The sequence below is a fragment of the Mytilus californianus genome, unplaced genomic scaffold, assembly GCF_021869535.1.
Source record: "Mytilus californianus isolate M0D057914Y unplaced genomic scaffold, xbMytCali1.0.p SCAF_12, whole genome shotgun sequence".
In the NCBI taxonomy this organism is placed as follows: Eukaryota; Metazoa; Mollusca; class Bivalvia; order Mytilida; family Mytilidae; genus Mytilus; species Mytilus californianus.
In genome coordinates this window covers 26157633-26181583 of record NW_026262604.1, presented here as the reverse complement: position 1 = coordinate 26181583, position 23951 = coordinate 26157633, and the positions used below count along the sequence as shown (strand labels likewise).

The window sequence follows — 23951 nt, the reverse complement described above, 5'->3', positions numbered from 1 at the left end:
ATTTGAACCAACCACTTTATCAGAAAAATTTCATTGGTTATATAGCAGTTTGACAAACACTAATTTTGATCATTGAGAAGCTTAATATTTCCTTAACAATACAACGTAATTAAAACGTTTAGCTGATTTTTACAGAGTAATCTCCCTGTAGTGTTAGGTACCACCTTAAATATCAGCTGTATTTGTACAAGGATAAGAAACAGGTGTAATGCGAGCTGATATTTAAAGACACTAAACAGTTATTGTCTATATCCTGCAATTAATTTTGTACATGTTTTCCCATCCCAATCGTTGAATTTGTTTTTGAAAGAAATCGACTTGATATAAACGCGGACCACAATGAGGAACCCAAATTGAACTGTGACGTAAACAGTAATTTGACATAACCGTTCGCTGGCAACAGAAGCAGGATACCAGGAGACTATAAACGTCTAGTAAACGTATATCATGTTATCTATACACCTGTATTAGTATAGTAGAAAAGTCGATTGCAGGATGAAAATGATTAGGTACTATATACTAAGGGGAAAATTTGCTACTGCAATTTAGCAAATCTAACACTTCTATATATTTTTTTTATAGATTAGATCGTTTGTTTTCTCGTTTGAATGTTTTTACACTAGTCATTTGTGGGGCCCTTAATAGCTTGCTGTTCGGTGTGAGCCAATTCAAGGCTCCGTGTTGAAGACCGTACTTTGACCTATAATGGTTTACTTTTACAAATTGTGACTTGAAAGGAGAGTTGTCTCATTGGCACTCATACCACATCTTCTTATATCAAATCTACTGTTGGGCTTAATTTCATAAAACAAAACTTGTAAATTTGCCCTGTATAACCTGCATTACCCGCTGGGTGAAATAAATAAATAGAAAACGTCATACATGTACTGAGTTAATAATAAAACGTTTGAAAAATAAATTTTAAACATAGTCGTGCATCTTAGCATCAGGGATATTTACTTGAACCTTTGTCCTAATGAACTTTCTGTATAACGAGATCACTGTTATTTGTCAAAGATTATATTTTTTTACAAGTATAGTGACAACGCTCACATACAAATGTGCCTTTAAGTTAATAAAATGTAATGCGATGTCAACACGGATCAACAATTTAAAGTGATTGCGTATTGTATACTATACATAGAGATAGTACTAAGAAAAGGACGAAAAAATAGTACTTCAAATATAGCATATGTAACAACATTGGGCTAAATTTCAGAAGAAATTTGTATATTTTGTGTTAACCGTGAATAAACCTTGATTAACCGCTGTCCATGATGTATGGGGGGAAACTCTCATAAGAACGAACAATGAGTGAAGGAAATTTGAAGCATACTATTATTACCATGCGGAGGCCTCGGTGGCCAAGTGGTCTATATAGTTCTACTAATGTAATCACTAGCTAGTCAACACTGAGGTTGTGAGTTCGAATCCCGCTCGTGCGGGTGCACTCGACTCCAATCTTAATTGACTAGAAGTGTCAGTTTTCCTATCGAAGTTTTTTTACAAAATGAAATAAAATAAATCTCATTGTCTTTTTTAAAAATTAAATAAATAGAAGAATTTTGCATAAATTTGTCTTTATTTTAACTAAATGTATAACACAAGAGAACCCCTCTCACAGCGGAAAAAAATCACATTTCAAGTCCAGGTTATCATTTGTATCTGACGATTACGTATGATATTTGTTTTTCACAAAAGGTCATTATACTTCGTCCAGACATTAAAACATAGGTCGTATTATCTTTCGTTGCTTTTCAAGTTGTCTATTAAATTTGAACATATAACGACGCACGCCAAAAGGGACAATGAATTGATAATCCAAGTGTAATTTTCATTTTAAATAGTTTGGGATCAATTTCAAAAAAGAAAAGTTCTCAATATGAAATTTGATGACATTTTGTCAGATGTTGGCGACTTTGGATGGTACCAGAAGCGGAATTACATTCTTTTGCTTATAGGTTGGACTTTAACAGCACCATTCATGGTTCTGTCAGTGTTCGTGCTAGCTATGCCAGATCACAGGTAAAAATATAATTAGTGCAAGACATCGGTGCATTACATGTGTGCACATTACCATTACGTTAATTGCGCGCATTCATTTTACAGGTAAACGCAGGAAAACACATGAAAATTATACTTGACACCTAAAAATTCGTCTATGAAAAGAAAGGGTATTCGGCCTTACGCTTTCGCGATATACGGCTATTACCAAACTCTTCGGGTCTTTCTTCATTCACGTTTCTTCTATTTTAATCAGTTCACAACTGACCAGTTTTGTAGACCTAGTAGTAATTTTAGGCTGTCGCTTTTCTCTTTACAACCGCACCGGTAATCTGCCTCTCAACTTTTCTAGATTTATGTGAACGCTCACAGTTACCATGAATAACTTTTGAATGTTGATTAGCTTTTTCATCATGCCTTTGCAATTCTTTACAGTGCATCGTCATGACATATCCCCTGACATAAGTATTATATCGATACGGAGAGTTGATCCATTGTACACTAAATATTTTACCCATGTTTGTTTGTGCGTTAACGCAACTTTACAAAATTACTTATTTTCTATTTACTAAACGTAGCAATTTGCAAATAAATAACATGTATGCCTTAAGGGCTGATGGGATTTCACATGAACACTTCATATGTTTTTTAAGAATTCAATATGAAAAAGTATATAATATAAAATTATACATATGTTCGAAATTATCTTTATAATTGACTGTTTTACCTGTAAAATGTAATAAAATTTTGCACGCAATCGTTACAAAAAAATAATTCCCAAATGCGCACAAATGTAATAAGTTGTAACAAAAGTTTGTCTTGTTTCCGAAACTATACTGTAGGCCAATTCTAACAGGCTAAAATTAGTAATTCGTAAGGTTTCTGGGTATTTCAAGTTCATTATATTTATGTATAAAAAAATCAATGAAAAAGAAGTTCATTTTTATCAAGAGTCAATTTTCAAATGGAAGTGAAGATGTGTATTCTTTTTCAGATACAAGTTATTTTTATTTCTGTTAAGAGTTAAATTGTCCTACTATGCTAACTTTTACTAAAACATGCAATGAAAAGTTCCAAATAACATTTTGATGTAATGGAAAAAATCTTATAAGAATGCTATTCATTAATACTCAAAAATCCCATAAATTTAATCTACAAATAAAATAAATTCAGGAAATATTGATCATACCTCTTTCTAGATAATAATTTTTGACGGTCCATTTAAACCGAAAGTAAAATCTTGGCTTTGCGGGATGTACAAGTACGCAGCCACGTCTGTTCAGAATGTGGACGTAAAATCAAAAGCTTCGTGTGAAGAGACTGCCATGCTATCTGCACGTTAAAACCCTTGCAACAACTCTTTGAGGGGTCCTGTTGCAAGGCAAAATTTCCGTCTCTAACCAATAAACCCTCATTTTCCAGTGGCAGTCTAAATTTCCCCGAATTTCATCCCAGACGGCTTCCATTACAGAATCTAGCTATTGTATTGTTGTTAATGTGTTTCTCGTCCTTAGCATGCATGAAATATTTGCAACTGGTCGTTGCGCAACCAACAATCAATCTACACGTTAAAGAACCCTATTCTTCAAGGAGTTCATAATATGTGAGCAAGAAAAAATATTTTGCAACTATAAAAGTGTTTCACAGTTGCAGTCGAAATTGTGTGTGAAAATAATACTGTTAAAAATACGGAGAATAGATAGATAATGATTTGAATTTTAACGTGTAAAAAGAAACCAATGTTGTCCCTACAGGCAACATATGATATAAATATATCTCTATCAGCAACAGTATAATAAAAACTGTGACTAGCCATTCTTTGACTTCTTTGTTCCAAGGCTCCAAAGAGTGACTGGGGAATATAAATATGGTCACCATTGGCCTTCCTCCGACCGGCAGTGAAACCCTCGCCAAAGTGGGAGGTCCGTTTGGTTGTGCGGGATGTACAAGTTCGCAGCCACAACCGGTCAGAATGGGGACGTTAAATCCGATGTCTTGTGTAAAGTGATTGCCACGCTCTTTGAACGTTAAGAACCCTTGCAACAACTCTTCGAGGGGCCCGTAGGTGGCCTATTGCAAGGTTAACTCTCTGTCCCTATCTAATATACCCTCAATTCGCCGTGACAGTCCAAATTTCTCCGACTTCATCCCGGACGGCCTCTATTACAGGACCTACCTATTGTATTAATTGTTAATTTGCTCTCGTCCTGAACATGCATGAAATATCTGGCACTGAACGTTAAGCAACTAACAATCAATCAATTACTACTATTAACAGCACTTCTTATATATCTGATAGCTCTCCAACTGTCTCTGTTCTTTTAATTTCTTGGCTTTCAAATATTCGTCTTTGAGCGTTCCTGATCGATGAAGGTAAATCCAGAAAAGTGCTTCGGACTCATAGGTTATAAAGTGTTTGTTATCACTTTTTACAGCACTGGGTCGATACCTCTGCTGGTGGACTATCAGTCCCCTAGGGTATCATCAGCATAGTAGTCAGTAATTTGGTATTGACATGATTTATAAAAAACCTTGTTTAGATTGTCCGTTTATAAATTTTCAAATAATGTTTTGAATAGCTGTCTCTGTTTTTATATAATCTTGGCTTTCAAATATTTAAGGTAAATCCAAGAAAGGCTCTTCTGACAGATTAAATATAAAGTGTTGTTTTCATTGTTTTGAACAAAGACTGGTAGGGGAATTCTGTTCTTAAAATTCTCATTTTATTTTGACATTCTCAATTCTTAGTAGACATTTCTCACACTGAACATTTATACAAAAGACGGGTAGGGGCATTCTGTTGTTAAAATTTCTCACTTCCACGTTGAAATTTTTCACTTCAAAGCAAAACGAGACATTTTAACAACAGAATGCTCCTGCCGATTCGTATAAATGATCAAAGACATCTGCCTGGAAAGTTTTGTTTTGATTTTAATCCTTGTCGGTTTTTTATTTGATCCAGACAGTGTCACACATGCTCTACCAGCCAGAGCACATGGTATCTTTTTTAGGAGTGGGGTATGTTTTTTTTAGAGTTTGTTGTCTCTATCTGTGTTATGTCTGTACACTGGTGTCAGTTATGTATTATCCTCTATATTTGCTTCTTTCCCCTGTAACGTAGTTTATTGTATACTTTATAATTGATATATGTCACAAGATCAACAAGATCACTCAGTTATGAATTTAGATTGAAGAGAATAAATAGGATGTTTCTGTCATATAAATATTACTTCAAGTCACAGCAAGTTAGTATCTTAGTACTACGTTCAAGTGTTTACATATCATTGAAAAGATAAATAATCTAACAGAGATTACCCCACTTATATACATTCATAAGATGTTTCATGGGTAATATTTATACTGTTTATAAAATGTTGAATTATTCGAAACAGTGTATCTTGCCTTATTTGGCTCAACTTCTTCGAAAATTGGTATTTGATTTGGCTATCCATCTGTTTTGATTCGAGCGTCATTTATGAGTCAAGTTTAGACGAAAAGCGCGTCTGGCGTACAAAATTATAAGCCTGGTATCATTGATGAATTTTCACTCTAACAATGCCAAATTTGATATTCAGTACTATTGTTATGTGGTGTAAACGATAATGATATTGAACATAGCTATACGACCACAGCACAACAACACATTGAATACAGATATCTAAAGGAACAGTAACGTGCCAAATATTATTTCATACCTCTACAGTCAGACCCTACTTGTTTCATAATTTTAATATCATATACAGCAAATTAACGCCTTTCTGTAGCTTGGGTCAATTTGCCGAATGGCAGAAGTTCATGTCGCCATTCTGAGATTCTCCAAATTCCTTTGGAAGGTTATTACAGAAAAAATAGAAAAAAAGAAATGGATTGAAAAGTCTTAAAACTAAAGTACTACGCTAATAACAGGTATCATTAAATGATATCATCAAACCAGCCTTAATATGGATAAATCGGCATGTATTATACCCTGCTGATATAATTACAGCTTTGCATCCTGTGGGTCTCACTTCCGGTTGCAAGTGTTTTACGCCTTAGCAAAGTTTGGTTTTATGTTGATATATAATGTACATTTTTATCATTTTTTGTAATGAAATGGAAAAGTTTAAATTACGTACCGTGTTTTGTATCGACTTGAGAGGAAATAAATCACAAGTATTTCCTTGTGAGATTTTCGGTTAAAATCAGTGTTACATTTCCGTTTATCAAAAACTGCTAGAACGCAGATGTTCCAATTTATTCTTTCTTGGTGCTTTTATTTGCTAGATAAAATTAATTGCGTTGGCATATATTATGAACTTGTACGGAAAATCAGAAATAGCATAATATTGACCAAATTCATCGTGACTGCAAAAAAAATGAGTTCATATATGTAGTTGCATAACCACACGAATCGTAGTTATCTTCTATATTAAAGTGTTATGAACTGACTGTTTATGTATTGGCCCTGGTATAGACCCTTCGAGTTTCAGGGCCAATACAGCTAACCTCGAAAGTACACCGGTGCCAAAACATGAGGAAGCAGTTTATTTAAGAATTGAATGCTTCTTTTTGTATTGTTTTTTTTTTGGTTCAAAAGCGTTGACCGAAGCACATTTTGAATGAAGCGCGGAAGCACTTCATATTAAAAATGTGCGCACGATCAACGCTTTTACAACCCTATAGAATTACAAAAAGAAGCATTCAATACTTATAATTAAATTTTAATGCTATAACCATGAAATTAATACGAGTTCGTTTGTTTTCCTATGCATTGTTGTGACGTTGTCACGAGAAGCACAGGCTGTCATGAATGTTGATTTCTTTTGAGAAATACTTTTTATATTGTAATACATAGTGATTGGTTTCAGCCAATCAAAAGTACGAATTCTTATGAAACATACATGTAATGCAATTATAACACTATATAACGTCTGCAGCACAAACTGTTTCTTCGTTCAATGAACGAAACCTATCAATGAGGACCATATCTTTATTTTTATAAAGCCAATGCATAACATCGTTACAGAGATAACAACAACAATAACTATTTACAATATATACTAAACAAGCAAGTGGGCTTTTACAAGTCACTAGGTAGGAGAACAAACACATTTTTAGCTCACCTGGCCCACTTGGCGTCCGTCGTCCGTCGTCGTCGTCGTCGTCGTCCGTCGTCGTTAACTTTTACAAAAATCTTCTCCTCTGAAACTACTGGGCCAAACTTGACCAAACTTGGCCACAATCATCATTGGGGTATCTAGTTTAAAAAAAGTGTCCAGTGACTCGGCCAACCAACCAAGATGGCCGCCATGGCTAAAAATAGAACATAGGGGTAAAATGTAGATTTTGGCTTATATCTCTGAAACCAAAGCATTTAGAGCAAATCTGACATGAGTAAAATTGTTTAATAGGTCAAGATCTATCTGCCCTGAAATTTTCAGACCAATCAGGCAACCCGTTGTTGGGTTGCTGCCCCTGAATTGGTAATTTTAAGGAAATTTTGCCGTTTTTTGTTATTATCTTGAATATTATTATAGATAGAGATAAACTGTAAACAGCAATAATGTTCAGCAGAGTAAGATCTACGAATAAGTCAACTTGACCAAAATGGTCAGTTGACCCCTTAAGGAGTTATTGCCCTTTATAGTCAATTTTTAAACATTTTTCGTAAATTTTTGTAATCTTTTACCAAAATCTTCTCCTCTGAAACTACTAAGACAAATTTAATCAAACTTGTCCACAATCATCATAAGGGTATCTAGTTTAAAAAAATGTGTCCGATGACCCCGCCCGCGAACCAAGATGGCCGACATGGCTAAAACATAGTACATAGGGTAAAATGCAGTTTTTGGCTCATATCTCTGAAACCAAAGCATTTAGAGCAAATCTGATGACAATAGTATTGTTCATTAGGTCAAGATCTATCTGCCCTGAAATTTTCAGACCAATCAGGCAACCCGTTGTTGGGTTGCTGCCCCTGAATTGGTAATTTTAAGGAAATTTTGGCGTTTTTGGTTATTATCTTGAATATAATTATAGATAGAGATAAACTGTAAACAGCAATAATGTTCAGCAAAGTTAGATCTACAAATAAGTCAACTTAACCAAAATGATCAGTTGACCCCTTAAGGAATTATTGCCCTTTCTAGTCAATTTTTAACCATTTTTCGTAAATTTTTGGAATTTTTTACAAAAATCTTCTCCTCTGAAACTACTAAGACAAATTTAACCAAACTTGTCCACAATCATCATTAGGGTATCTTGTTTAAAAAATGTGTCCCATGACCCCGCCCGCGAACCAAGATGGCCGATATGGCTAAAAAATAGTACATTGGGTAAAATGCAGTTTTTGGCTCATATCTCTGAAACCAAAGCATTTAGAGCAAATCTTATGAGGATAAAATTGTTTATTAAGTCAAGATCTATCTGCCCTGAAATTTACAGACCAATCAGGCAACCCGTTGTTGGGTTGCTGCCCCTGAATTGGTAATTTTAAGGATATTTTGCCGTTTTTGGTTATTATCTTGAATATTATTATAGAAAGAGATAAACTGTAAACAGCAATAATGTTCAGCAAAGTAAGATATACAAATAAGTCAACATGACTAAAATAGTCAGTTGACCCCTTAAGGAGTTATTGCCCTTTATAGTCAATTTTTTACAATTTTCATAAATTTTGTAAGTATTTTCCACTGTAACTACCGGGCCAAGTTCATTATAGATAGAGATAATAGAAAGGAGCAAGAATGTTCAGTAAAGTAAGATCTACAAACACATCACCATCACCAAAACACAATTTTGTCATGAATCCATCTGTGTCCTTTGTTTAATATGCACATAGACCAAGGTGAGCGACACAGGCTCTTTAGAGCCTCTAGTTATAAATGAACAAAGCTTCTTCTGGACTGGTTTTAATGTACTCGAAATACATTCAGAAAATTTAACTGTATCATGACGTTTAATAAAATATTATGTTTAATACTCTTTACGTTTTTGATCGAAAAAAATTGCATTCAAATATATAATAATAATCATCACCAATATGTCGATTGTAACAACATCGTATTCTTCTGATTTGATTGAAATCGTACTGTTCCTAATTTTTACAGTTTAAACAATCAATTAATATAATGACATGCATAAAACATTTTATATTTTTTTCATTTGTCACAAAATTTCTTTTGATATCCTTCATAGGTGCAAGTTACCTGGCTACGACAACGATACATATGCAATACAAGGCGATACCCACCAGCGATTGGTTGACGAGTACATCCCGCTGTCTTCCAATAGTGAACAGTTGTATGACCAGTGTCACGTGTACCAAATAGACCAATACAAAACTGTGTTTGACAATCATAGTCATCCAGTAAACTCCAGTATTTTAAAATGTTCCGAATGGGTGTACAGTAGCGAGCTGTTTGATTATACATTTGTTATGAAGGTATAACTATACAAATAGAAGTAAATGGCAGTATTTTAAAATGTCTCGAATGGGTGCACAGAAGTGAGCTGTTTGCATAAACCTTTCTTATGTGGATAAAATAAGATATGGTATGATTGCTAATGAGACAACTATTTACCAGAGACGAAGATTAAGTATACCTAGATATATGTATGCCATATACGTAAATGTCAGTATTTTGAAATGTTCCAAATGGATGTACAGTAGTAAACTGTTTGGTGATAACTTTGTTATGACCTACTCTTTGTGTACTTTTCTATTGTTGAAGGCCGTATATTGACCTTGAAATGGGTTTTATAACACTGGTTTGTTGTCTCATTGACAAGATCAATGATTCTCCGCTTATTCATATTTAACAGAAAATTTGTCAATCAGTTATTACAGTCAATATCAACACGTTCAATCTTACAAACAGATGGCGAATATAATAAATATGTACTTATATAATCAAATTCCAATTTTCAATACGATGTTATAAAATGATATGTTTTGAATTATTGAATTTTAATAAAAAATTCTCATCGTAATTTTCCTTTTTCAACACAATAAATGAGTTGTTTCAATATGGTGAATCCAATAACCATTAATTGCTGGTCTTAATAAATCTAGACAGCTCTGTACATAATAAACACGGTGCTGACATGTATTCAATCGATAATATTTAATTAAGTAGAAATTAATTACAGTTGCAACCCAAAGCTTGTAATCATGATATATAGTTTGTTAGATTTTGATTTTTACTCTTCATATGAAATATGAGCTAGGGTAAACAATAAAATTCTAGAAAATAACTCATGAGGTTGGCAATTCTTTGAAAGAGAAAACGCTGTTCTTTTATTTCTTGGTCCTCATTGATTGGTTGATCGGTTGCCGTCTTACGTCAAGTAGCGCGCATATTTAGAAAGATTTCTTATTTATACGCGTATTCCTTACTATGTACTAGACCGACTTCTGAAACTTATTTTTATCATTCTACATGTAGATCAAAATGTCCAATGTAACAATACACATGAAGACATATTATTTTTCAATATTAACGTTATAATTTAACAAACAAATAATTAAGCATGAGACGTATTTTTTTTATTTTATCACCTTGATCTTTTACGAAAAAACGCGGGCTTTTTTCATATCGCCTTGATTTTTTACGACACGAGGCGTGCGTCTGGTTTGCCAGATTGTAGGCCTGGAATCTTAGACGAGTTTTTAGTCGTGGGTTTGGTTCCTTGACAGGTCAAACCAAAGACTCATCTTTCAATCAGATCAATTGAGGTCTGGAGCTGGCATGTCAGTAACTGCTAGTAGTACTTCGTTAATTTATGTATCACTGTCATTTTGGTTCGTTTCTTCTGTTACCTATTCCGACATCGGACTCGGACTTCTTTTAGACTGAGTTTTACTGTGCGTATTGCTGTGTGTTTGTTTATTCTACATTGGCTAGAGGTATAGGGGAGGGTTGAGATCTTACAAAACATGTTTAACCCCGCCGCATTTTTGCGCTTTTTCCAATTCAGGAGCCTCTGGCCTTTGTTAGTCTTTATGTTTTTTAAATTTTAGTTCATTTATATGTTTTGGAGTTTAGTGTGACGTCCATTTTCATTGAACTAGTACACATTTTTTTTTCTAGGGGCCAGCTGAAGCCCGCCTCCGGGTGCGAGATTTTCACGCTGTGTTGAAGACCCATTGGTGGCCTTTGGCTGTTTTCTGCTCTTTGGTCGGGTTGTCTCTTTGACACATTCCCCATTTCCATTCTCAGTTTTACTCATAAATTGTTTACTGCTTCACCTATTCGCGGCATTTAGGTGTCAGAAAAGACTGGTCGGCCTAGGGTCAAAATAATGTTTCCGGGTTGGGTGACATGTCTTCCCGTGAACTTTTACCTTGTAAATAACACATTTAAAATCCGGCTTAGCGTGTCGTTCTAGTATATATCAGGGTTTCTATTCATATCCTATTCACATGTTCAAGTCTTGAATGTGCATTTATAATGCCATTGGACGTTAAACAGCCATCTTTTATCATCATCTTTACTAAAACTTGTGTATTTATTAAATAAAAAAGAACCAATTTAGATACTTATAAAAAGAGTTTATGAACTTTCTATCATATACAATTTTGCATTTTATATTTTTTTCAAATATGAGTTTCTTCTAGGAAAACTTGGTATGTGACAACAAATACAGAATTTCCTTATCAAAGACTATCTTCTTTGGCGGAGTATTAGTGGGCTCATTTATGTTCGGGATTATTTCTGATACGTAAGTAATAAAAGAAAAAGGAAAGACAACATAGAACTGTATCCTCAGTAGTATTCTCTGATTTTGTATATCAGTTCTAACAAACATTAAAACCAAGAAACCGCCTCGGTGTTCACGTGCTAGCATGTTCGCCTCGAGTGCGTAAAGTCGTTGGTTTGAACCCCGGCTGGGCCCAGTCAAAGACTTGAAAATTGGTATTTTCCGCTTCTCCGCTAAGATCGTTCTGAATATGCATGAACTATTTGCCACTTCACGTTAAGCAACCAACAATGATTCAATCTTCTCCGCTAAGCACTTTAGGAGTTAAAGCAACGACTGTTGCGCTCGGATTCAGAATAATGTGTTCGAGTAATGTGACATGTCTTCCTGCGTGCTGTTACCTTGTGAACTAGTACGCTAAAATTTGGCTCGGTTTAGTACAAATCAGTGTTTATATTTATATCCTATTATCATGTTTTAGTCCTGAAAATGATTTTCAATTGCCACTGGACTTTAAACAGCCGTTCATTTATCCATCTGTAAAACTAAGAACAATTTGAGGGGGAAAACAGATCGTTATCATATGGATAACCATTTTACAACTATTTCTTTTGCAAACTAAAAAACAACTAGAAGTACAATGAATATATCATGTGTAAATTTTCTACAATTTAATGAAATTCAGAACCAAAATACTATACTAAAATATGAATAACCTAATAAATTAACGAACGTTGCATTATAATTATTGATGAGAAAATTGTATGGTAAAGAAGGAAGAACGACCTTACTTTTCACATTTTGTAATAATGCTTGCTGTCAATGATGTTTAGTACACGAAAAGAATTTTTCTTTTATGTCATCTCAACTAAGATTCTTGCTGCCTTACAAAAGGGTAGAATATAAAGAAGTAACCTTATTTATAGTCAACCTTTTATTCCCATTCTTGTCGTTTTTTTTTTTGTTGTTAAGTATAGAGAGAAGAGAGATCTTACTTATAGTCAACCTTTTATTCCCATTCTTGTCGATTTTATTGTTAAGTTAGGGAGAAGAGAGATCTTACTTATAGTCAACATTTTATTCCCATTCTTGTCGATTTTACTGTTAAGTATAGGGAGAAGAGAGATCTTACTTATAGTCAACCTTTTATTCCCATTCTTGTCGATTTTATTGTTAAGTTAGGGAGAAGAGAGATCTTACTTATAGTCAACATTTTATTCCCATTCATACCGATTATTTTTTTTGTATACGGAGATGAAGGCAGTAGTTTTAGTCAACATTTTGTTCTCATTCTAACCTATTATATTGTTTAGTATAGGGATATGAGAAGACCTTACTTTGAATCAACATTGTGTTATCATTCTGGACGTTTGTATTGTTCAGTATAGGGAGAAGAAAGACGTTGCTGATAGCCATCTTGTTCCTATTTGCCTCTGGTTTAACTTTAGCCTGGTCCCAAAACTACACAATGTTTGTCATCCTGAGGTTCTGTACCGGCTTTTGTAACGTAGGGATGTTTATCACAATATACGTCATTGGTAAGTGTTTTTGTAACGTAGGGATGTTTATTACAATATACTTACTTGGTAAGTGTTTTTGTAACGTAAAGATGTTTATCACAACATACGTACTTGGTAAGTGTTTTTGTAACGTTGGAATGTTTATCACAATATACGTCATTGGTAAGTGTTTTTGTAACGTATGGATGTTTATTACAATATACTTACTTGTTAAGTGTTTTTGTAACGTAAAAGATGTTTTCTTGGTAAATGTTTTTGTAACGTATGGATGTTTATCGGAATATACGAAATTTGGAAGTATAAGGTATTAAAGTAAATGAACTATGCACACTTAGCCTTCTTTATTTACAACAATATTTCTGTATAAAATAAACAATTTTGATCATACTTGTCGTATATGTTCAGGATAATTTTAATTAAATCATATTGGTGGTGTTTTGACTGGTTTTTAAATTTAGAAACAGAGTTTAATTTAGTTTTATTGAGGATAAAAGACAAAAGCAGCAGGACAGGTGTTTGATCAAACAAGGAAAGATGTAAATACACAGTAAACATTGCTGTTTTTTGCTCTTTGGTCGGGTTGTTGTCTCTTTGACACATTCCCCATTTCCATTCTCAATTTTAATTACTTCTGACAGTTTGACTTATTCGGTCTCCAGCATCTTAAAAGAGAGGCGAAAGACACCATAGGGACATTCAAACTCATACGTCGAAAATAAACTGACAGCGCCATGGCTAAAAAAGAAAAAAGACAAACAAAAGTACACAAAACCACAAAACATAGAAAACTAAAGACTGAGCAACACGAACTCTACAAAAAACGGTGGTGGGGGGAGGGGGGAGATCTCAGGTGCTCCGGAAGGGAAAGAAGATCCTGCTCCACATGTGGCACCCGTCGTGTTGCTCATGTAAGTACAAACCCGGTAATAAGTCTTATTCGGTAGGTCACATTCGGGAAAAGGGGACGGGATTGTAGTTACGACATTTGGAACATATCCGCTATCATCTGTGAAACGGATATTTCGTAACGGTCAAAGAACTCGTGATGGCGTTCGTAAAATTAACGATGGGATGATTTCAACTTCACCACTTGGTAATATGTGTATATTTTGCTCAGGTATGGAATGGGTTGGACCGTCTAAACGTATGTGGGTTGGACTAGTGATATCTTTAGTTGGACCAACTGGTGAACTCTACATGCTGACGGTAGCCTATTTTGTAAGGACTTGGAACTGGATTGTAATCGCAATGGTTATTCCCGTTGGACTCTTTACAATTTTGTGGTGGTAAGATACATGTACTAGTGAATATTTCTCAGTTTGTAGCATTTCTTTCTATCTCACATATAAACCTGAATCAGTACCAAATGGCCCCAAAGAGTGACTTGGGAATAGAAATATGGTCACTACAGGTCTTCTTCTGACCAGCAGTTGAACCCTTGCCGAAGTGGGGCGTCCGTTTGGCTGTGCGGGATGTACAAGTACGCAGCCATGTCCGGTCAGAATGGGGACGTTAAATCCGATGCCTCGTGTAGAGAGAGTGCCACGCTCTCTGCACGTTAAGAACCCTTGTGACAACTCTTTGAGGGGTCCGTAGATGACCTGTTGCAAGGCGAAAATTATGTCCCAATCCAATTTACCCTCAATTTTCCAGTGGCTGTCTAAATTTCCCCGACCTCGATCCCCGGACGTAATGCAACTAACGATCAATCAATAAGTACCAAATGTTATATCTTAATTAGCATTATGCAGGCGCACTAGATATGTATGTATATATATATATGAATAAGGAGATGTGGTATGATTGCAAATGAGACAACTATCCCCCAGAGTTCAAATGACGTGGAAATGAGCAATTATAGATCACCGTACGGCTTTCAACACTGAGAAACCCAACACCGCATAATCAGCTATAAAACACTCCGACATGAAAAAATGTGAAACCATTCAAACGAGAAAACTAGCTGCATAATCTATAACAAATCAATTAAACAAAAACAAATTTGACAGACATGAACCAACGACAACCTCTGAATTCACGCTCCTGAAATGGGACAAACACTTAAAGAATGTGGCAAGATTAAACAGTATTGATAGCGCTCAATCCATCCCGTAATCTGTGACAGTAGGTTGGCAGCACAACATCAGAACAAACTGTAAAATTCAGTTGCAAATAACTTAAATCAGTGGATAGATGGTTATTATTGCTGTATTGCGAGAACTGCTGTATTCCAAAACAAAAGTAACTTTTTGGGAAATTGGGAAATAGAACTTTGATATAACATACTCTTATTATTACATGTATTACTTTCTTTCTCTACCAGCAATTATAAAATAAATGTCCAATATGCTTGAATAGATATAATGCACTTGTTAATGATAAACTGACTTTAATATACTTTCATGTCATACGTGGAGCCCCTCCAGAGCACCTGATATCACCCCGGTTTTTGGTGGGGTTCATGTAGCTATGTGTTTAGAGTTTTCTATGTTGTGTTTTTTTTCTTTTTGTCGGGTTTTTTTTTTTTTTGTCATGGCATTGTCAGTTCGTTTTCAACTTGTGAGTTTGACTATCCTTTTGATATCTTCCGCCTCTTTTTTTAAATGAATTTATTTTAACAAACTCTTTCTATTCTAGGTTCATCCCCGAGTCTCCGAGATGGCTTTGTGGAAAAGGAAAGCTAACAGAGGCGAAGGAGTTACTTCGTTGTGCTGCAGAAGTCAATAAAACAACTTTCTCCGAGAAAATGGTTGATAACTTGCCTATTGAAAAGAAAGAAGCTGGAAAAGTTTGGTTGTTGTTCACAGATAGAACCCTAGGATGTCGTACTATTGTAATTTTCTACAATTGGTAACACTATGATTCCATATTATTTAATTTACATATAACTTATATCAGTATATTTTGATTTAATGCAAAGTATACATCATTTGGCGGTATTTCGGATTTTTATGAAATTTTTTGTATGCATTTAGAACTTTGTGACCTGTATATGAATATTGGGAAAACTTTATTTGTAGCTTTTTAACCTCCAGACAAATGATCAAGGAAAATGTGTATAAAATGTACGTAACATGCGCTGTAGAATATGCACTTTTTTCAATAAGTTGCCATTTTTTGAAAGCCTGTGCACAGAATTTTGTTTACAACATGACAAGTTATTGCCATGAACATTTAATATTTCGTCTTAATGATATCAATAATGTTTTTTTGTGCATTTGTTTAGTAGTAAAAAGTAAAGTAGATATTATATTAATAAAAGACGTTTGGTTTACGTCAACGAGACAGCAACAAATTGACACAAAGAGACAGTTACAGTTAAATTCACTGTCTTCAACACTAAACAATTATCTTTACAATATCACTCACACTCAGAAAAAATATGAATAGACTTAACAAAGACTGTGAAAGATATGTCGTTCACGCCAAATTTCCTTAAGAACAAAAACATATTTAGTATAACCACTAAAGCTATGTGATTTATAAGACGATATGAACGATGTCACGTGTCATTTGCATAAATTGGCATCTGCACCTAATATTTGTCTTATAATAACATTATCATGAATTTCCTTTTACCCCTTATGTTTTATGCTAATATATCTAAGTTATAGTTTGACTTGCGAATGTCTTTACATTCAACAACACGTTAATATCGCAGTGTGACCTTTGAAAACAAAAGATGACCTCATGGTTGATCACAAATTTAATATAACGGACAAATAAATAACTGTCATACAAGTCGGAGGTTTAGTTAGCATTAAACCAGGTTTAGCCCACCATTTTCGTCGAAAATGCCTGTACCAAGTCAAGAATATGGCAGTTGTTTTTCACTTGTTCCGTTGATTGATAGCGTTTGATTTTGTCAGTTTTTATGAAAGTCCCTTTTTGGAGTTTGGTATTTTTGTTATACTTTTTTTCTAGTACAGTAGTGAAGCAACACTTGATTCAATGATTGTGGTTTTCTATTTTATTACCGGTATAGTCATCCTCAATATGCATGTACATTGTAATATTTTTCTTTGAACTAACAAGCCATCAGACAATCGGTTTATTCTATTAGGATGGTCGCTAGTATGGTGTTCTATGGACTCACACTCAACACGGGTATGTTGTATGGGGATTATTACATTAATTACATGTTAGTAGTTTTGGTGGAATATCCGGGACATATACTTACCTTATTGATGGTAGATAGATACGGACGTAGGAAGAGCCACTTTATTTATATGGCTGTTGGAGGAGTCTCGTGTCTAAGTACGATATTTACTGTTTCTTTTGGCGGAAAAGGTAGGTAAAAACTTATGTTTGATGCTTCTGAATATTGTTTTAAATGAATTAATATATATGTGTTCCTTGTTAATTTGTTTTATCAGTTATTAGTTCGTGATTATGAAAAGGTCGTATAATTACCAGACTTTTTGTGTATTCCTTTTTAGCTCACCTGGCCCGAAGGGCCAAGTGAGCTTTTCTCATCACTTGGCGTCCGTCGTCGTCGTTAACATTTTACATTTTGAACCTCTTTTAGAGAACCACTGAATGGAATGAAACCAAACATGGCATGAATGTTCCTTATGAGGTGCTGACCAAGTGTTGTTACTTTGTAGCGGATCCATCATCCAAGATGGCCGCCAGCGGGGGACTTAGTTTAACATAGGACCCTATGAGAAATACATACAAATGTCTTCTTTTAGAGAACCACTGAATGTAATGAAACCAAACATGGCATGAATGTTCCTTATGAGGTGGTGACCAAGTGTTGTTACTTTGAAGCTTATCCATTATCCAAGATGGCCGCCAGCGGGGGACTTAGTTTAACAAAGGACCCTATGGGAAATACATACAAATGTCTTCTTTTAGAGAACCAATGAATGGAATGAAACCAAACATGGTATGAATGTTCCTGATGAGGTGCTGACCGAGTGTTGTTACTTTGAAGCCGATCCATAATCCAAGATGGCCGCCAGCGGGGGACTAAGGTTAACATGGGACCCTTTGGGAAATACATACAACTGTCTTCTTTTAGAGAACCACTGTATTGAATGAAACCAAACATGGCATGAATGTTCCTTATGAGGTGCTGACCAAGTGTTGTTACTTTGTAGCGGATCCATCATCCAAGATGGCCGCCAGCGGGGGACTTAGTTTAACATAGGACCCTATGGGAAATACATACAAATGTCTTCTTTTAGAGAACCACTGAATGGAATGAAACCAAACATGGGCATGAATGTTCCTTATGAGGTGGTGACCAAGTGTTGTTACTTTGAAGCTGATCCATTATCCAAGATGGCCGCCAGCGGGGGACTTAGTTTAACAAAGGACCCTATGGGAAATACATACAAATGTCTTCTTTTAGAGAACCAATAAATGGAATGAAACCAAACATGGTATGAATGTTCCTGATGAGGTGCTGACCGAGTGTTGTTACTTTGAAGCCGATCCATAATCCAAGATGGCCGCCAGCGGGGGACTTAGGTTAACATGGGACCCTTTGGGAAATACATACAACTGTCTTCTTTTAGAGAACCACTGTATGGAATTAAACCAAACATGGCATGAATGTTCCTTATGAGGTGCTGACCAAGTGTTGTTACTTTGTAGCGGATCCATCATCCAAGATGGCCGCCAGCGGGGGACTTAGTTTAACATAGGACCCTATGGGAAATACATACAAATGTCTTCTTTTAGAGAACCACTGAATGGAATGAAACTAAACATGGGCATGAATGTTCCTTATGAGGTGGTGACCAAGTGTTGTTACTTTGAAGCTGATCCATTATCCAAGATGGCCGCCAGCGGGGGACTTAGTTTAACAACGGACCCTATGGGAAATACATACAAATGTCTTCTTTTAGAGAACCACTGAATGGAATGAAACCAAACATGGTATGAATGTTTCTGATGAGGTGCTGACCGAGTGTTGTTACTTTGAAGCCGATCCATAATCCAAGATGGCCGCCAGCGGGGGACTTAGGTTAACATGGGACCCTTTGGGAAATACATACAACTGTCTTCTTTTAGAGAACCACTGTATGGAATGAAACCAAACAGGGCATGAATGTTCCTTATGAGGTGCTGACCAAGTGTTGTTACTATGAAGCCGATCCATAATCCAAGATGGCCGCCAGCAGGGGACTTAGTTTAACATTGGACACTATGGGAAATACATACAAATGTCTTCTTTTAGAGAACCACTGTATGGAATTAAACCAAACATGGCATGAATGTTCCTTATGAGGTGCTGACCAAGTGTTGTTACTTTGTAGCGGATCCATCATCCAAGATGGCCGCCAGCGGGGGACTTAGTTTAACATAGGACCCTATGGGAAATACATACAAATGTCTTCTTTTAGAGAACCACTGAATGGAATGAAACTAAACATGGGCATGAATGTTCCTTATGAGGTGGTGACCAAGTGTTGTTACTTTGAAGCTGATCCATTATCCAAGATGGCCGCCAGCGGGGGACTTAGTTTAACAACGGACCCTATGGGAAATACATACAAATGTCTTCTTTTAGAGAACCACTGAATGGAATGAAACCAAACATGGTATGAATGTTTCTGATGAGGTGCTGACCGAGTGTTGTTACTTTGAAGCCGATCCATAATCCAAGATGGCCGCCAGCGGGGGACTTAGGTTAACATGGGACCCTTTGGGAAATACATACAACTGTCTTCTTTTAGAGAACCACTGTATGGAATGAAACCAAACATGGCATGAATGTTCCTTATGAGGTGCTGACCAAGTGTTGTTACTATGAAGCCGATCCATAATCCAAGATGGCCGCCAGCAGGGGACTTAGTTTAACATTGGACACTATGGGAAATACATACAAATGTCTTCTTTTGGAGAACCACTGCATGGAATGAAACCAAACATGGCATGAATGTTGCTTATGAGGTGCTGACCGAGTTTTGTTACTTTGAAGCCGATCCATAATCCAAGATGGCCGCCGGCGGGGGACTTAATTTAACATGGGACCCTATGGGAAATACATACAAACGTCTTCTTTTAGAGAACCACTGAATGGAATGAAACCAAACACGGCATGAATGTTCCTTATGAGGTGCTGACCAAGTGTTGTTATTATGAAGCCGATCCATAATCCAAGATGGCCGCCAGCGGGGGACTTAGTTTAACGTAGGAGCCTATGGGAAATACATACAAATGTCTTCTTTTAGAGAACCACTGAATGCAATGAAACCAAACATGGCATGAATGTTCCTCATGAGGTGCTGACCAAGTGTTGTTACTATGAAGCCGATCCATAATCTAAAATGGCCGCCAGCGGAGGACTTAGTTTAACATAGGACCCTAGGAGAAATACATACAAATGTTTTCTTTTAGAGAACCATTGAATGGAATGAAACCAAACATGGCATACATGTTCCTTTTGAGGTGCTGACCAAGTGTTGTTACTTTGAAGCTGATCCTTCATCCACGATGGCCGCCAGATGGGGACAATGTTTAACAAAGGACCATATGGACAATACATACAAATGTCTTCTTTTAGAGAACCACATACTGAATGGATTGAAACCAAACATGAATGTTCCTTATGAGGTGCTGACTACGTTTTGTTACTTTGAAGCTGATCATTCATCCATGATGGCCGCCAATGGGGGGACTTCCTTTAACATAAGACCCTATGGGAAATACATACAAATGCTTCTTCTAGAGGTGCACTGAATGGAATGAAACCAAAACATGGCATAAATGTTTCTTATGAGGTGCTGATGAAGTGTTGCTACTTTGTTGCCGATTTACTGTTGAGGATGGCCACCAGGATTTTTTATTAAATTACAGGACCAATATTAAACCAAATTTGGCCTCACTCATTATTAGGGTATCAGTTATGATTTTAATCTATTTTTACATGATTTCCAAAACCAAAGTAGAATCAGGTGAGCGACACAGGCTTTTGAGAGCCTCTAGTTATATTTTCCTTCATTTTCTAATGTGTTTAAAAACCAACCCCAATGATTTAATTGGGTATAGAAACATGGACATTCCAGAACCTCTCGTATCTTGCAGTAAAATCTATCCTAAAGAAGGACATCCGTTTGGCTTTGTGAGGTGTAAATGAAGTCGTTTAAACCGATGCATCATGTAGGGAGATTGCCATTTACATTGTACCTAGGCACACTTATTATTACTCTAATAGGTGGCGTATATCAAGGAAACTTTATTGCCCCTATCCGATATAGCATTGTACGCTGCCAAACCAAATTCCGTACCAATATCTCGGTCGACTTACTTTGCAGAGCCTACATTTGTTCTCGTCCTGAATATGTCATAAATATTTGCCGCTGGACGTTAGATAAACATTCTATCAATCATATACATTAACTAAAAGTTTCAAACTTAGAACATGGTCTTTATATCAGCAAACTTTAAATTGAATGTAAAATTCGTAACAAGACTGTTCTAAAATGTAACGAATCTAACACTTCAATCACTTATCGTTTTTTTCCTTAAATCGCATCAGCCAAGATACACTTCTATAAGTTAAACAAAAAATGTGAACATTTACATTTTACATGTATGTACCTACGATTTTTTTATGAAGACTTTTTTACCTTTTTACTTACATTTTGCAACCCCTTCTGTTTTTTTTTTTTTTTGTTTTTTTTTTGTTTTGTTTTTTGTAGGCTATGAATTACAAGTTTTGACTATTAACTCCTATATTTAACGACATCTTGTAAAAAAATACATCATAAATACAATATTAGTAAAATTTTTCTGAAACTCTCTTTTCTAACACACAAAATATAACTTTCATACTGTTAAATAAAACGATAATAAAGACACCAACACCCATCAATTACCGCATGGTAAGATTTTTTTGTGGTCTACATGTTTCGCCAAAAGTTGTGGCGTCTTCAGGACAAATACAAGTATGAACAATTACCGTGAAGTATCAGCGGTTGTGTGGTTCGCAGAACTACATGTCGTAATAAATGTAGTCATAACGACGTTATTGTAAATTGTAAGTGAAAATAATAATGTATGATAAATCTACTATATTGTTATTGAGATCTGCTTTGGGTATTAAACGAAAAGTTGGTGGTTCTTTTTACAATCAGTCTCCTTTGTGGCCTCCATTGGTGGTATCCAAGGCTGAATTTTTTCCGCTAATTCGCGGGGTGTTTTTTCTTCCATGATTAAACCTTTGGTATGCGATATATTGTGGTCTCTTTTCATATGTCTCTTTGTGTTGATATGGATTATCATTGATATGGTCATAATTATAAATTAACTGGTAACAAAACGTTACATTTTTGAAATACTAAGGCTTTTCTACCTCAGGAATAGATTACCTTAGCTATATTTGTCAAAACTTTTAGAAATTTTTGGTCCTCAATGCTCTTCCAAATTGTACTTTATTTGGCCTTTTTAACTTTTTTTATTCGAGCGTCACTGATGAGTCTTTTGTAGAAGAAATTGAAGAAGAAAGATTTTGTGTAAAATGATTCATAGTTTGTGTGTTTATAGATAGATAGACGACCTTGAATAAACTGTAAAGTGGACGGGATTTTGCTATGTGTGTTTTGGTTTGGTCAAGTGCGTGTATGGATTTTATGTTATGAATTAATACACCATATCCATGTTTTTGATAATGTATCATCTGTATTTTTATTAACAGATCTGCAGTCGTTAACTACAGCACTAGCTATGTTGGGAAAACTGTTTGCCACTGCCGCCTTCGCAACGATCTATGTTATATCGGCGGAGTTGTTTCCGACAGCTATACGTAATGCGGGCATGGGATCAAGTTCATTGTGGGCTCGTGTTGGTGGAATGATTTCACCTTTCATAGCAGACACAGTATGTAAAACCTTTTGAATTTTAAATAAATATAACTATAAAAGTAGCTAAAATAGTTTCATCCTCAAATGATAATTTGATTGATTAATCATAATGTTGGAAAATTAACATCTCGATCATGTGTAGTAGATGGGCTCTTAACTTTTAGCATAATATGCATTTATTTGGAAACATGTTGTGATTTCTTTATGTGTAGCTTTGTTTTTCTTTTTGTTTTGATCTATTTTATAATAAAATGTTAAACAGGTCTGTCCATATATGAAGAAATGGACGTGTTATTGCGTAGTGTAATTTTAGAAAGATGTGAACTTATCTTTTGTTACTTTTGATTTAAATTTTGTAGGCAGATTTAATTGGTGGAACTTCAGGAAAAGCAATCCCATTGGTTATTTTTGGTGCCGCTTCTTTAGTAGCGGCGGGTTTAACTCTAACTCTGCCGGAAACCTTAAACAGACAATTACCAGAAACAATAGAGGATGGAAAAAATTTTACAAAGTAAGTACAAGTATTATTTTGTATTGTTTATCAGGTAATGAAAATTAGCAAATACTAACCGTTGACTTAGGTATAGAAATATAATCACCGGGACTTTTCACATTCAATAGTAAAACCGATGCAGAAGGAGGGCACTAGTAACCTAAAGTTTACTGAAAAAAGGATATGTTGGAAAGGGAAGACAAATTGCCTTGCAACATGCCAAACATTGATTTCAATTGTTCTTGCCCGCGTAGAAAACGTGGTACTCTCCCTACAAGAGGCGTTTATTTCAAAATCCAAATTCAGACCGAACGTGGCTTTGATTTTTCATATTCTTAGCCGACAAAACGGACAGGTGACAAAATTGGTCATACTATCCATTCATTATATTGTAGGTAATGTGGTAAAACAAACTTGTATGCGCTAATGATTATT

The 23951-nt window shown here is 35.4% G+C and overlaps 1 protein-coding gene across 1 annotated transcript; it reads left to right on the top strand.

Annotated features, from left to right (window-relative positions):
• The first annotated feature begins 1882 nt into the window (after positions 1-1882).
• On the top strand, positions 1883-23538 carry LOC127722364 (organic cation transporter protein-like). The gene is made up of 9 exons (XM_052229247.1): positions 1883-2025; positions 9181-9427; positions 11603-11706; positions 13069-13223; positions 14323-14491; positions 15843-16055; positions 17269-17495; positions 22858-23039; positions 23383-23538. Exons 1-9 carry the CDS (start codon positions 1883-1885, stop codon positions 23536-23538), a joined length of 1596 nt encoding a protein of 531 aa, XP_052085207.1.
• Positions 23539-23951: the final 413 nt, after the last annotated feature.